Below are 15,902 nucleotides of genomic sequence, written 5' to 3'. Positions count from 1 at the left end.
ACCCCTTATCATGATTTGACAATTCTTCTCCAGGCCTTAACCTAGTTTCCATTTGAACCCATGATAAATGCTGATTTTTGTCTTGGAAGACCACTTTTCTAGTCGTTATTTCGTTATTACATCTGCTAGACTAATATCTGAACTCCAGACTTTGTCTTGCTGGCCACCTTATATTATCTTTCATAAAGACAGGGCTTCTGTTCACACCAACTTCTTCTTTCTTACAAAAGTAGCTTCTGAATTTGCCCTTAACCAGTCCATTAATTTACCAATTTTCTTCCCAAAATACTGTGACAAAGGGAATATGTGCTTCATTTGTTGGATGTACTCCGACAACTGAGATTCTCTCTCCACAGAACAAAAACTTTCAGGAAGTCATATCAGTTTTTCTTTTTCAAAAGCTAATTTGAGGCAGTCTGTGTCAAAGGTCATATTAGCAGGGTTGCCTAACTGATTGTATTTCTCATGTTAATAAACAAAGAATTTTGTCCCTGCCAAGACCAGCATGAGCTCATTCCACAAGGTCAGTCTCCACTTCCTCTGCCTTCCTACCCACAACGTCTATAGATGACATTTGTGCTGCTGCTAGTTGGTCCTGTACTCGTACCTTCATAGCTCATTAGAAATTGGATATAACAAAGAATTTTGTCCCTGCCAAGACCAGCATGAGCTCATTCCACAAGGTCAGTCTCCACTTCCTCTGCCTTCCTACCCACAACGTCTATAGATGACATTTGTGCTGCTGCTACTTGGTCCTGTACTCATACCTTCATAGCTCATTAGAAATTGGATATTCTTTCTAGGAACAGAGCAGTGTTTGGTTTTGCAGTACTCCTGAATATCCTTCCATGAGACCACCCTGGGGTTTTACTAGCTGCGGAATCTATCCCAGTGGTTGAGGAATGGACAAAAAAAGACCACATCGGATACAAAAGTTATGTACTTACCATAAACAGACCACATCGGATACAAAAGTTATGTACTTACCATAAACAGACCACATCGGATACAAAAGTTATGTACTTACCATAAACAGACCACATCGGATACAAAAGTTATGTACTTATAAACAGACCACATCGGATACAAACGTTATGTACTTATAAACAGACCACATCGGATACAAAAGTTATGTACTTACCATAAACAGACCACATCGGATACAAAAGTTATGTACTTACCATAAACAGACCACATCGGATACAAAAGTTATGTACTTATAAACAGACCACATCGGATACAAAAGTTATGTACTTATAAACAGACCACATCGGATACAAACGTTATGCACTAACCATAAACAGACCACATCGGATACAAAAGTTATGTACTTACCATAAACAGACCACATCGGATACAAAAGTTATGTACTTATAAACAGACCACATCGGATACAAAAGTTATGTACTAACCATAAACAGACCACATCGGATACAAAAGTTATGTACTTGCCATAAACAATGCATCTGCGTTGTCTGTTTTTGTCTTTCCTCAACTCATCCTCCCTCCTCTTCCCTTCCATCGATAGATGATACGGTTGTGGTTTCCTGGTATGACCTGGAGGTATACCCTCTTGGCCCTTTCCCCTTTCTGAGCTCCAGATACCTTTTTTCATGTTTCTAGAGTTTTCTATGTACAGGTCTGTTTTTTTCTGTACATTGGTATCAGGGGGGAAAACTCAATCTGAGGTAATGTGGGGCTTAGGAGAGGATTATGGGTAAAGGGAGGAGCTTTAGTTATGGATCCAAAGTCTGAGAAGTGGCTGGAGTCTGATCCAATGTCGGATCTGTAACCCAATGACTGAAGAAGGAGTTCATCCTTAAATATTGTGTGCAAAACTTTTTGTGTGTTGGAGATAGAAAAGTGATGTTAAAATGTTTTGTTTCCTGCATATAGCTTTCTTTGCCTTGTTCCTGATGAAGCAAAATCTTCATACCATGTGGAGGGTACAGGCTACGATACCTACCTCAGAGATGCTCACAGACAGGTAAGTAATTTTTGAGACTGCTGTACTTGTGTAATTCTTTCTGATTGTTGATTTGCTTAAAAAAGCCACAAAATAAACAGAAGAGATACCAAACAAGGACTTAGTTGTTTGTCTTGCACACTTGAGTTGGACTTCCTTTCCGATTGAAACAGTCTAGTGAAGCGAGCTCATGCGTTCAAAAGACTAATATTTGATTCACACTTACGTTATTGCCAAAGGGTGAAGTTTAAAATTGAACATGTTTTTTCTTTTACAGTTGATCGTTTGTGTTTTATAAGTTGTAGTAATGCAGACTCAGAGAAGAAAGGCATCACTTGGTGCACAAATTTTTTTTCTGTAAGCATGGGTGAAATCCTAATTTTAAGTTATTTGTGTATGCTTAGAAACTGTGAGCTGACTTTTCCGGGTTCAAGATTAGCTATCCTGTAGCAAATACCTTATTGATTGCTCATAATGCTGTGAATGTGATGTCTCCAGTACACTTATCCATGCTACTTTAAAACTGTGCAGCAGTGTCATTCAGTCTGTGGGATGAGAGACCCATAGTTTTATGAATGTGGTTATTCTTATTTTTCTTTGTTGTTTTGTTAGGAGGTGTGGAGTTTTTTTTTTTTCCTGCTGTAATTCATGTACACTGAATAAGGAAAGTATTACTTAAGAGATGCTCTGACCCTGCACTGTATTCGTGAAATAAAATGTAAGAATTGCTTCATAGCACTCTAGGCATCCCAGGAGATGTGGCTAATTTCCTAACTCGTGGAGCTGTAAGAATCCCAGCACATTCAGCCGTCTGAATTCCTAACTCATAACACTCTAGGAATCCCAGGAGATTCTGCTGTCTGATGTCCTAAGTTGTAGCAGTCTAGGAATCCCAGGAGATTCTGCTCTCTGACGTCCTAAGTCGTAGCAGTCTAGAATCCCAGGAGATTCCGCTGTCTGATGTCCGAAGTCGTAGCAGTCTAGGAATCCCAGCACATTCAGCTGTCTGACTTCCTAACTCAGCATTCTAAGGAATACCAGCACATTCAGTTGTCTGACTTCCTAACTCATAGCACTCTAGGCATCCCAGGAGCTTCATCTGAATGACTTCCGAAGTCATAACTCTCTAGGAATCCTGGCACATTCAGCTGTCCGACTTCCTAATTCATAACACTCTAGGAATCCCAGGAGATTCAGCTCTCCGACTTCCTAACTCTAGGAATCCCAGGAGATGCATCTGACTGACTTCCTAACTCATAATGCTCTAGGAATCCCAGTACACTCAGCTCTCTGACTTCATGACTCATAGGACTATAGGAATACCCCCACATTCTGCTGTCTGATTTCCTCACTCAGCACTGTAGGAATCCAGGCACATCCGGCTGACTTTCTAACTTATAGCACTTTAGAAATCCCAGCACATCTGCCTGTTTGACATCCTAACTCATAGCACAGCTGTCTTTCTTACTAACTTATGGGATCATAGGAAGTTACTAGGCTATTGGCCCCAAGGCCCTTACAAGCCTAGCCAATAATTTAGCCCATGTTCCAACAAGTCAGCACCCTATGCCACTTTTCTGTTCCCCATCCAGTCATCCAGGTTGCGCTTAAAAAAAGTTTAATGAGGTACTCTGCTTTACATGGAGAGGGAGTCTGTTCCACAAAAGGGGGAGTCTCTGGGACATGAATCTGTCGCACCAATAAGTCTTATTGATGTCACAGGCCAGGTTGAGGTCACGCATATGGTTTGCTTGAGTGGAGTTTGATTTGTGTCTATGCAGCAGTCCCATTAGGGTGGGGTCTGAGATCGCTTTGTATGCCAGACAGAGGTCACCTCTGAGGAGTCTGTAGGAGACTGAGAAGAGGGACAGGGCTTTTAGCCTATCTGTGTAGGTAGATGTTTGAGGCCCTGGATTCTCCGTGTGAGGAACCTCTGTGGTCACTCCAGCTGCTGCTTGTGCTTTGTGAGGTAAATGCCGAAAGGGGCATTGTACTCAATAATGGGTTTTATAAGGGAAGAATACAGAGATGTTATGACCACCTTGTCCTTGGATGACATACCCTTACTAATGAGGTGGGCCATGTAGAAAGCTTTCCATACAACGGAGGCAGTATGTTGGTTAAAAGTCAGTTTGCAATCAACCTGGGTACCCAAGTCTCTCACGACTGATTGTGTGCTTAGTGCCTTATTATCAATGTGATAATTTGTGGGGACGTCACTCTTCCCGAAAAGGATGATGATGCATTTTTTGGCATTCAGTTTGAGGTCATGTTTCTGTCACCAGTCATTTGTTTGGGTGAGACCCTCTTGGAGGATGTCCACATCACTAGGGGAATTCATGACAGCACCCAGATTGCAGACAGCTGCAGACTTGGTCTGCCATATCCCACTAGATTTGGCCTGCACCTCTGAGAAGTATATCCTAAACAGCAGAGACCCCAAGACTGATCCCTGGGGTACACCACTTGTTATGGGTCTACTACCTGAGGTGGCTTCCCCTATTTTGACTTGATGGATTCCGTCAGTGAGCCAGTTTGCTACCCATCTGGTAACATATGGATTGATGCTGTAGCACTCTAAGAATCCTGGCACATTCAGCTGTCTGACTTCCAACTGATAGCACTGTAAGAATCCCGGCACATTCAGCTGTCTGACTTCCAACTGATAGCACTGTAAGAATCCCGGCACATTCAGCTGTCTGACTTCTGTCTAGGCAGTCAGTACAGTCCGATCTGAAGTCGGACATTAGTAGTTTCAGTTTTCATTTTGAGATTTAAAGGTTTTGGGTTACTCCATGGGATATGTAGAAACAAAGTGATTATGCACATCCCCCTACACCTGCCTTTTTACTACATTTTAAATCCCTCATTTTGAAACGTAGGAGTTGTCTTGCTTACTTCTGTAATTTCTTATCATTCAGATACTTGCATAATGGTTGCTTTTTTCTGCTGTTTGCTGGTTTGTTTAACTAATTAACATTATTCTGTAACAAATATTTAGTGTAACAATCTGTCTGACTCCAAAAAATGTGTCTTAGAACATGGATACTGCAATTTAATTGTAAAGCACATGTTATGTTATACCTGACTGAGCTAAGCAGTATATCTGGTGTTTAGCAGAGTGCACTAAATCTAATCTGAGGGACCCCTTTAGTGGGTGTATTTGGCTTGTTCTTTCTTCCTACCTCTTAATTTGTTTTTTTTTCTATGATGCTTCCTTATGTGGAGGTGTATGTGCCCTTCACTAACATTTGCTATGGTGTCTGATACTGTGCATCTAGCCAGCTCCATTAGCATGGAGAGATGTTTCTCAAATTAGGGTTACCTATGTCATAGTTCAAGTTACACCTTTAGATACCTGCTGGAGCTGACTTTGAGGAGTAGAGAAATGACCAGGCTTAGCCTGCTCATTCACTTTCAAGGAGTAGTGGGGCACCTTGTGTCTGAGCATGCTGTCAATGGTTGATTCTCCATTGAATACTGGGGACTACATAGGGGGTTGCTGTCTGCAGTAACAGAGCTGGACCTTAAATCGTTACATGGAGATGTGAGCATACATTGAGATTTTTCATTGCATGAACACCCCCTTGGATGCTATGGGCGTGTGAAGGACGATTGCATGGTTTACTTAAAAATCTAATTCCCTACTTCATGGATGACCAATGCCATTCAGTCCAATCCCCTACTGCATAGATGACCATTCCCATTCAGAATTTTATCCCCACCTGCATGGATGACTGCTTCCACTCCCAGTTTGCCTGACTGTTCTCTAGGACTGAGTGGGCAGTAGTGTTGTCACCCCAAGGATCTAGGTCCTGAATTTATCACGGAAGAGCATAAACCTGCTAAGCCACATCACGTTTGCATGAGTAGCATATCGTAAGCCAAGACTAAATTGGCACGGTCACTGCTTTGGAGAAGAGCACAGCATGACCACTGCCATAAGTGCCACTAGTTCAGCTTGTCTACAAGAAGGTTTATGTAGAGAGGAAGCTCCTGGCCTGCCTGCCTGTCTGCCTGCGTGGGGAGAATAGTAGTATATAATCATGCCTGTATGGGGACTAGCAGGAAGGCTGCTTTTTACAGGCCGCAGGCCTGTGTTTTGAGCTCTGGTAGAAGGCAAAGTGTAGATATGTCGCACTCTTTTGGGAGTAGTGCCATCCTTGTGGTGGCATCTCTTTACCGTTAACTAGTGAGGGCTTGATTTTGTACCCTTCCTCCATTTCAGCAGATTATGAGGCGCACAAGAGGTGTGTCTGTAGTAAACACTTTAGACAATGCACCCTTGAGGTATGAGCACTGCCTACAACACATGGAACACTCCAAGTTCTTAGCTGGAGCTTTGTAGTAGCACATTTATCTAGGGATTTTACTTCACAGACCTCAGACAATTCCACCCAAAATGAAGAGGGTCCACCAGGTCCCTCCAGTCTTTTGACATCTGGTGAGATTTCATCACTGGTGCAGAATGCATACCCTTATGAAGTACAGTCCGATGCAGACACCAGGCGTATTGTATCATTCTCTTGTCAGTCTGACTCCTTTGACAAATGTGTTCCCATTGTACCAGTATGTATTCCCATTGTACCAGTGCAGCTGGCATTCATTTGATGCTTGTTTAACTGCACTTGTCATTTATGGAACATGGGGATATGTAGGGTCTCCCTTCCTGGTCTGCATACTTGGCAGGCTCCAACCCAGAGGCCATTTATGTCATGTCAGGGCATTTTGTACCACTCAAACACAGGAAATGTGATCTCACCTCCAGGAGGTGTATATCTCAGCTGATTCCTCTAAAACTTGTGTACTGTGTGACATTCAGATAAATGTAGCTAGCTCCTTTGCTTTAAACTTGTGAGCACACATGTCCAATGTCACATTTTTTTTTCAAAGCTGAAAAGTATAAATACGTGTATTTTAGCATGTATTGTATTACATTACACACTGGTAATGTAAATTAACCTTAGCACTATATCAGACTTTAAAGTCAGAATTTTTTTTTTTTTTGCAACATATCAGTCTTTAGAATCCTGTATAACTCTAGAACAGTCTGTGTATGTACCTTTTTTTCAGTAGTGTAACATATCTGAGAATTTAATATGGTTGTTTACACTGGGAATTAGTTTTACTTTTGGGGCACTCCTTGCTGTGTACCTACACCGTCACTTGGGGATGTGATTTAAGGAGCCTGTCTTTGAAGGTCTTGACCATTATAGTCTCTGTATTTTTGTGAAGTCACGGATTGTGACAGTTCTGGGTGTTACCTAGAGCATCAGTTTCAGTGGGTTTGTTGTGTATAGATGCCACTGATTTCTTCTGTACAGCCAACATATTCCCCATAAACTACAAGGAGTCTTGGTTTGTCTGCTTATGAACTGCCACAGCTGTAAGCCGATGTGCATACTTACGTTGTCTTCCACCTACAAGTCTGATGGAAGTCTTTCGTTTCTGCTATAGGTATACTTCTTTCTCTTAATTTCCTTGCAGCACTTCAGCCATTGGTAATGTAGCCGAAGTAGGCAGACTACTTTTCAACCTTCTTCCCTTTATCGTCTGAGCCTTCGAGCGACTGAGTCATTGCAGTGGAGTATATATGTATTCCATAACTGAATAATAATGATCCTCGTAAGTTTTTCTACAATTTTTCTATTCAGATTCTTGATAAGAATCATAGGGAAGTAGAAGGCTGTTCAACCAAAGGTCATGTGTGCCTTCCCAATAACCACCCTCAGGCTCTACCAATCTTTTCTGGGGCTTGAAGGCCTTGCCCTTTTTGAATATGTTTTAGGTCACTTATCTGTTTGTGTAAGTTTTGTTTAAAGGCCTACATGGGGTAACATTACTTGACGTGCAAAGGGGAAGCTATTTCAGAGCAAGGGAAGGCACTGGGTTATGAACCTATCCACTTATTTAATTTTATTACCCAATGTAAATTTAGATCACTTGTTCTAGTGTTGGCTACAGTGTTTGATATGTGGACAAAGAGGATGACACAGGTAGTGGGGTCCCTGAGGGCATGAAGAAAAGGTACAGGTCTCCCCTGAAGAGAATTTGTGACAGAGTACAGGAATAGTGACTCCAGCCTTTCCTGATAACTAAAACTTTTGAAGCATGAGATCCTTTTTGTTAAGAACCCCCCGGCATTTTTTTTGACGTCCTTAGTGAGATACATGCCAGAGGATCCTTTATATTGTATAATGGGTCTAACCCAGGCACAGTACAGGGAAACAATAACTTCCTTGCTTTTAGATCATAGGAGGTTAGTAGGCTATCAACCTGGTGGCCTACCCTTTTCATCCCAATGTGATACCATAGATTCTCTAGTCAGTACCCAGGATTGTATTTAGTATTGACCACCCATGTCCAGGAGGATAGTGGGTGCTATCCATGTATGAATTTACAGTGCCCCATCCACTCATCCAGGTTCCTTTTGAACAGTGTCATAGAGTGATCTGCTTCACATGAATTGGCAGCCTATTTTAAAGATGTGGCAGTAGCTGGGAGACAAATGTGTCCCTCCAGCATGTTGTATTCAAGTTGCAGGCCATATTTAGGTTCCTGGAATTGTTTTACGGATGTGCAGCAAATTCATTAGGTTTAGGTCAGAGATTGCTCTGTAAGCCAAGGCATAAGTCTCCCCTAAGAAGTCTATACAATACTGAGTATAGTGACAGGGAGTTTAGTCAGTCTGTGTGAGGCACATACTGGAGTTCCTTGATCATCATTTTTAGAAACCTCTTGAGGTCTCTCCAGTTGGTGCAGGTGCTTTGTGCGGTACATGTCAAAAGGGGTGTTCTACTCAATTATGGGCTTGATTAATGACAAGTATAGAGGGGTTATAACCTCCTTTGCTCTAGAGGTGATGCCTTTGATAATCCAGTCTGCTACGTAGAAGGCCTTCCTTGCTCCAGTAGACACACGGTAGTCAAAGTTAAGGTTGCAGTCTAATTGTGATCCCAAATCCCTTACCACTTCGTATGTACATAGGTATTGTTGTTAGTTTGGTAATGTAAAGGGGCATTATTTTTACCAAAGGAAATGATGATGCATTTCTTTGCATTTAGTTTGAGAAATTGACTAAGACACCAGTTGTTGGTCTGTGCAAGACCCTCCTAAAGTATATGCAGCTAGTGTGGAGTCGTCTGCAAACTTGGTCAGCCACAGCCCCTTAGTTTTGGCCTGAACTTCTGAGAAATATATACCAAACAGTAGGAAGCCCACCACTGACCCTTGTGGCACCCCAGTAGTGACAGGTCTGATGGTTGACATGGAGTCACACACTTTGATAGTGTGTAACTGGTTTGTGAGCCAGTTGGCAACCCAGCTTACAACAAAGGGGTTTACATTCAGTTTAAGTTTATTGGTAATGTCCGAGTATGGGATTGTGTTGAAGGCAAGTCGAGGTATGCTGTGTGCACAGATTTGCCCTCATCAATGGCTCTGGTTACATTTTCGAAGAAATCTACCAGGTTTAACAGGTAGGATCTGCCCTTGACTAAGCCATATTGGGTCTGGTCCAGAGTTTGGAGGTCGCCTTTGTCTTTATTTATGAGGTCTGTGATGATACGTTTCATGGCCTTGCGGATGAGGTTGGTCAGACTTGTGGGTCTATAATTCCCCAGGTATTTTGCTAAGCCACCTTTGTGGAGACGAATAACTGCATTCCACAGGAACATCGCCTGTGGTTAGGCTGTGATTGAATAGGGTACTTATTGACGATACTAGTTCATGTTTTAGTTTGTTTTGAAGACAGCCTGGGATGCCGTCTGGTGCTATAGAGGCTGTGTTTTTTTGCCTTAGATAAGGCTTTAATGACCTACTCTTTGGATATGTAGGCTGGGGTGGAGTTGGGGGCAAGGTTTATGATAAGTTTGGAGGGGATAAGGGAGTGAATTCTTCACCAGATGTGTCCACCAGCAGGTTTGCTATCACTGCGGGTTCCATATGTGTGATACCATTAGTCACTAGTTTGGCACATGCTTGGGTCCTACCTTTTAGGCTGTGTACTTAACTGGAAAAGGCCTTATGGTTATCCTTGGCTGTGATTGCTATGTTTTTCTCAATGTTACCCTTAGAGGATTTGACAGTTTGTCGTATTTGCCTGTTGAGGCTCAGGAGGGTGCTTTTCCATTGTTGGGGTCTCACCTTAGTTTTCCTAGACAGCAGCTTTTTGTGTTTGTTGTAAAGCTTGTTGATGCTGGATGTCCACCCAGGTGGCTTGTTTTTTTTACTTAGGCTTTGATTCTCCCTGGAACAGCTGAGTCTATAGACTTATACAAGTGATTGCACACTGGTTGATGGTGAACTTAGCCAGATACCGTTTTTGCTAGTATTTAGGTCAGAGAAATGCCAGAAATGATGGGGCTTAGTACCAGCACTCTGGGAAACATCACTGGTCTCCTTTTCCCTAACTGAGGAGGTATCACTGACCCTGACGTGTTCTGTCCTTGAGCCAGTTTGCTATCTTTCTTACCATGTAGATATCATTAGCTTATTAACTGTCCCCATGTCTCATGGCCGTGCCAGATCCAGGTAGGCAGTATGTCGAGAGTATGACCACTGTCCACTGCCTGCATGACCTTTTTGAAAGAAGAAGAAAGATTTAGCAGACATAGCCTGCCCTTAACAAATCTATGTTGTTGTGGGTCAAGCCTGATCAAATGTTTTCTGCCCTGGTTTATGAGCTCACTGTTCATGCACTCCATGGCTTTGTACATGAGACTGTAAGGTTAATGGGACTCTAGTTCTCTGAGTGACTTTTGACCACCCTTATAGAGAGGGGCATCACCACTTGAGTGCCATGACTTGAGAACATATCCTTTGGCAAGGCTTAGGTTGAACAACTTAGGGAGGGGATCAGTAAGATCCTGCTTGACATTATTTATTCGAGAATGCAGTATATTGTCGGGATCCATTGAAGAGCTGTCTTTGGTCTTGCAGAGTGCTTTAAAGCTGTGGTTCTTGTAGATAGTTGGAGTTACTCGGAGATGTTTGGACTGGGGATGATAGTTTCAGCGAAGAAATTTGCACTAAACTTGTTTGCTAGTAAGTTGATAATATCTTTAGAGTGGAAATGGGGGGTCATTATAGAGCAGTTCTGAACAGAGGTGTCAGTTATTCATTAGTTTGCTAATATAGCTAAAGAGGACTTTATAATTATCCCTAGCCTCAGAAGCTAGCCTGTATTCCTTGGATGCTTTGCTGGTCATTATAGCTGCCTTCAGTTACTTGGTGAAGCTTTTTATATTCTCTTTATGATGGGAGGTCTTGGACTTGCAAGGTAATCTATAAATAACTTCTTCCTTCTGTTGCATAGTTTGTTGAGGTCAGATGACCTGTGGGGGCCATACAAGTGGATCAGTAATGTGCTCTAAGTTGAAACTTTGACTCACCTAGTGTGAACTGAAGTTTAAGCTCAGTGGGGTGATCATGGGGCATTACTTTGGAAGGGATAATATCTTTGGGACACACTGAGGCACTTCTGTCGTTACCAGTGGTCTTGGCGGCATGATAGGCATATAACCCTAGATGTGTTCCAGATGCAGAATTGCTACCAAATCAGGTAGCTTTTTAAGACTCCTGATGTTAAGAAGGGCCCCCTTGATGTTTTCCAGTTTATGATTTCATTTGCTAGTTAGGATGATATGTTCATTAGATGAACCCTGCCTAAAAGGCACAATGAAGGTATCAAAGGCTAACTGAAGTGTGAGTAGTAATTTCCAGCAAGTCCTTTAGGCATGTCTTGGGCTTTCGTGACAGATCGTTCATGTCATAGTCATACTTACTAGAGGAAAGCATTCCGAGGGTCTTTGTTATGTCAGCAGTCCTGGCTCCCAAGAGCCATCCAACTTTCTAACCCAGTTTTTGTTCAAGGAGTTACAGTCAGCAATTACTAGAGCATTTTCTCAAACTGATCTCTTCTTAGGCACTGAGGTGTCAATGTTGTTGATGAATGGGTGCATGTAAAAGATGTATGGGGGGGTTTTCATTGTTTAATCTTAGGAGTTCTAGAAGGGATTGGTAATGCATTTTTAATGGCATTGGCGTATGACAGTTCCTAGTTGGCAGTATGAGGATGTTGCATTGTGTGGGTGGGGGTAAAACGATCTGATTCTCACTTGTATATATGAGATTTCAAAAGGGCTGCCTCCAAGTTAGGTATGTGTTTGCACTTCTGCACTAAAGAATCTGTTAGCTGTTTGAGCACGAGTTAATTTTCAGCAAGAGACTTGTGTTCTTACACAGCCTTAGAGTACCAAGTGCTAGTAGGCTGATAGTAAAAGGGGAGGTGGTCTGTTGTCTCTCCATGCTGTCCATTGCTGTTTTACTTTTATAGGAAATTGGGAGGGGAGGGAAGGAAGAGAGGAAATACATGGTCACGCAGGATATGTAGGAAAAAATAGTGAGAAAATTAGAGCAGCTAATAACAAGTCCATGCAGGTCTGCACGGACACTTAACAGCCCCAACAGTCTTGAGAAAGTCACTCACAAGATGAAAGAAGAAAAGTAAAAACTTCTGGAAAGCTTCACTTCTGCATAGTAACCACTGTCCAGCTATAAAAACAAAAAATTATTTATTTTCATTTTATTGTGCTTTTTTAAAAAAAAACTTTTCAGCAGAGACATGAGAAGAAAAGCTCCAACATATTACAGTTTTTTAAACAGGCATTCATTAATGTACATGAGCAGACATTAAGAAATATGCATTAACAACTACACACATACATTTGCCAATTAGCTTACATTCATAGAAATAAATGAAACTGTTACAGCATAAAAGGTACTTTTGAATTTAGTTGATGTTCAACACTGAGCAGTTGTGGAGGTGTATTAGTGGGTTGTCGAATACATCTTTTGACCAGTGATTAGAAATTGAAAGATATATATGTGAGGGAAAGAACTTGGCAGAGAAGAAAATGTTATATTATAGTTAAGCGGTGGGGTATTAAGCAGGTTCAGAGGCAAAGATATAGAGCTGCCATAACGTTTATATTCGTAGTATAGAGGTGGGGCTGGCAGTCCGTGTCACAAAATAATAAAAGTACTCGGGTATTGATGAAGACTGGTTGTGGATCTTAGGATTCTGGGTAAAGAGAAATGGTTTAACGATTTGGAAAACTAAAGATTATAGTTCCTCTTACCCTGGATAAACAGGAGCAGAGCCATTGATTTGCTAGGTGAAGTTGTGTTTGTGTTTTAAATGTAACATTCTGGTTGGATGTCACAGATGGTGGGATGTGGCTCCATTGTTCAGCTACACTGGTTAAATATACAAGGTAACCTGCAGTGTTGGAGGATTCTTTTGTAATGATTAGTGATTTTTCTCTAAAGCTTATAATTCTGTTGGAAGAGCAGTAGTGGTGTATGGAGTTAATAAGTGCTGGGCAGTTTTCTGCCTTACAGTGTAGCCTGTGTATTGTTGTTGGCCGAGAAATTGCTGGGTGAAGTGGTAGTCCTAACCAGTTTAAATATATGTGGGCTAGGCGGTGGTTTATTCTGCTCTTATAGTTTACAGCACATTTGGGTTTTTGTTTGTTTTTTTTATTATAACATTGCCCACGTTTGGATTGCTGTGAGACTTGAAGGTTATTGAGGACTGGGGCAACATAGAGGAGAGATGACAGTAAGAAAGTAGAGGCTTTACACCTTCTGGCCATGTCAGTGAGGTAGATTTGTTCTTTGTTTTACCATACCTAGTTTCTGATGATGAGTTTTTAATGACATGGTAAAAGTGGCCTAAAAAGGAAGACTCTGTAACATTGTCTGAAGCCTTTTATTAAACACAAAGCTTTCAGATAGATACCTTCATCATATCTACCCGAAAGTTTGGAGTTTAGTAAAAGGCTTCAGACAATGCTACAGAGTCTTCCTTTTTTAGACATTTTTGTTTGTGGATTTTGACTCTGCTTTACCACAATTTTTATTTTTTTTTTATTTTTTTTGTCATAGGTTAGTACTAGGCTAAATGTCCTGGTGAGCCATTGTAAGCCTAGCCAATTATCCCTTGTGAGACTCAAACCCTGCACCTTGTGTTTGTAAGGCAAACACCTTAACCATTAGGCCACCCTCCCAACCTTATCCTTTTGTACTCTGTGATACAAGTGGTCACATTTCAACTGGCCGTCTGTGATTTCACTCAGTAATTTTTTGTGGTTTACTTGTCTCATGGTGGTGTTGGCAGAGGAGATGGTGAATAGTGTTGTTTTGGTAGAAATGAGTAAGGAGCAGGTTTTGTTTTTTTACAGCTTAGAAGTAGTTGTGAATTATTTAGACACGTTTCAATCAGTAGGAAGGATTGTTGTGTAAGCTCTTGGAGTTTACAGAATGTTTTGGCAGAGCAGATTAGGATCGGTTCATAGGTTCATACTAGGCTATCTGCCCTAGGGCATTTATAAGCCTAGCCAGAGTGTGTTTGGCTTTCATCAAAGTATTGAATTAGGGTAGCATTTTTTGCAGCAGTGTAGAGGTCCATGATAAATATGTTAAAAACCATGGGTCCTAGTGTAGATCCTTGTGGGACACAAGTAGTTACTGGCAATAAGGTAGATAAATCTTTCCCCCGTTTCACTGCTTATGTTCTGTTTTAAGAGGTAGATATGAAACCACTTAAGTGATGAGCTGTAGACCCCTAACGAGAGTTTGTTAAAAAAATGTTGTTGGGAGACTGCATCAAAAACTTTTGATAAGTCTGGGAAGATGGTGGAGACTAGGCTTTTATCATTTCTGTGGGTGTTGATGGTGCTAAAATTCAGCAAAGCAGTAGTTGTGTTTTGAGGAGGACAGAAAACAGGTTGAAGACAGAAGCTAGTTATCTATTATGTAGTTGAGAACTTGAGTATGCATACATTTTTCTAATATTTTTGATAAGGAAGATAAAATGGCAGTTGGCCTATAGTTTGAAAGATCCATATTGATTGTGCAGTCAAGTGATAAAGGTTTATTCTATAGTGAGGGGTCTGTATTTTCAGATATGGATCGATCTAACAGAATTGACTGTGCATAGACAACGGTCTCAACTGATATTTTAAGATATTCTGCAAGCAGACTGTCAGGGGCAGTTGTTGTGGGGTTTTAATTTCTTGTGATGTTTTTGATGGTATGTGTGGGAACTGGTTGGAAGGAGAGATGTTGAAGGAGGTTATTTGAATTGTCATATCAACAGCTTGATTATTTGCTTGATTGCCTAATGACAGAGTAGGCTGTATGAGGAGGGTGTTGAGTTGATAGGCTAATGACAGTATAGTTTATATAAGTAGGGTATTGAGTTGATTGGCTAATGACAATGTAGTCTGTATAAGGAGGGTATTTAGTTGATTGGCATTTGACAGTGTAGTTTGCATAAGGAGGGTATTGAGTTGATTGGCTAATGACAGTATAGTTTGTATAAGGAGGGTATTGATTTGATTGGCAAATGAAAGTGTAGCCTGTATAAGGAGGGGATTGAGCTGACTGGCTAATGAGAATATAGTTTGTATAAGGAGGGTATTGAGTTGACTAGCTAACGAGAGTGTAGGCTGTGTAAGGAGGATATTGAGTTGATTAATGGCTGTATAGTCTGTGTGAGGGGGGTATTGAGTTGATTGACTAATGGCAGTATAGCCTGTATAAGGAGGGTGTTGTTGATTGGCTAATGACAGTATAGTCTGTATAAGGCGAGTATTGAGTTGATTGGCTAATGACGGTATAGCCTGTATAAGGAGGGTATTGAGACTTGGCTAATGACAGTATAGCCTATATAAGAATAGGGTATTGAGTTGATTGGCTATAAACAGTATAGCCTGTATAAGGAGGGTATTGAGTTGATTAGCTCTGCTGTAATTTTTGTTTCTTTTTTGTTTGTTGCTGGCTTTATCGCTTGTCCGGGTTGTAACACCCTATTGATTGAGGCCCAGACTAGTTTTGTATTATCAGTGTATTTGTTTTGATTGGGTGAGTA

At 41.3% G+C, this 15,902-nt stretch overlaps 1 protein-coding gene across 1 annotated transcript in view; it reads left to right on the top strand.

Moving 5' to 3' along the window:
• Window positions 1-15,902, top strand: part of FHIP2A (FHF complex subunit HOOK interacting protein 2A) — a 1,458,394-nt gene that overhangs the window by 1,034,943 nt on the left and 407,549 nt on the right. Inside the window, exon 11 of the mRNA XM_044055532.1 lies at window positions 1,897-1,987. Within this exon, the coding sequence (XP_043911467.1) occupies window positions 1,897-1,987 (91 nt within the window). The remainder of the gene's footprint in view (window positions 1-1,896; window positions 1,988-15,902) is intronic.

This window comes from Protopterus annectens, chromosome 14.part0 (genome assembly GCF_019279795.1).
Source record: "Protopterus annectens isolate FY-2018-M chromosome 14.part0, PAN1.0, whole genome shotgun sequence".
Classification (NCBI taxonomy): Eukaryota; Metazoa; Chordata; order Ceratodontiformes; family Protopteridae; genus Protopterus; species Protopterus annectens.
The sequence above is the reverse complement of the archived record's forward strand: the minus strand, read 5'-3'. Positions and strand labels throughout refer to the sequence as shown.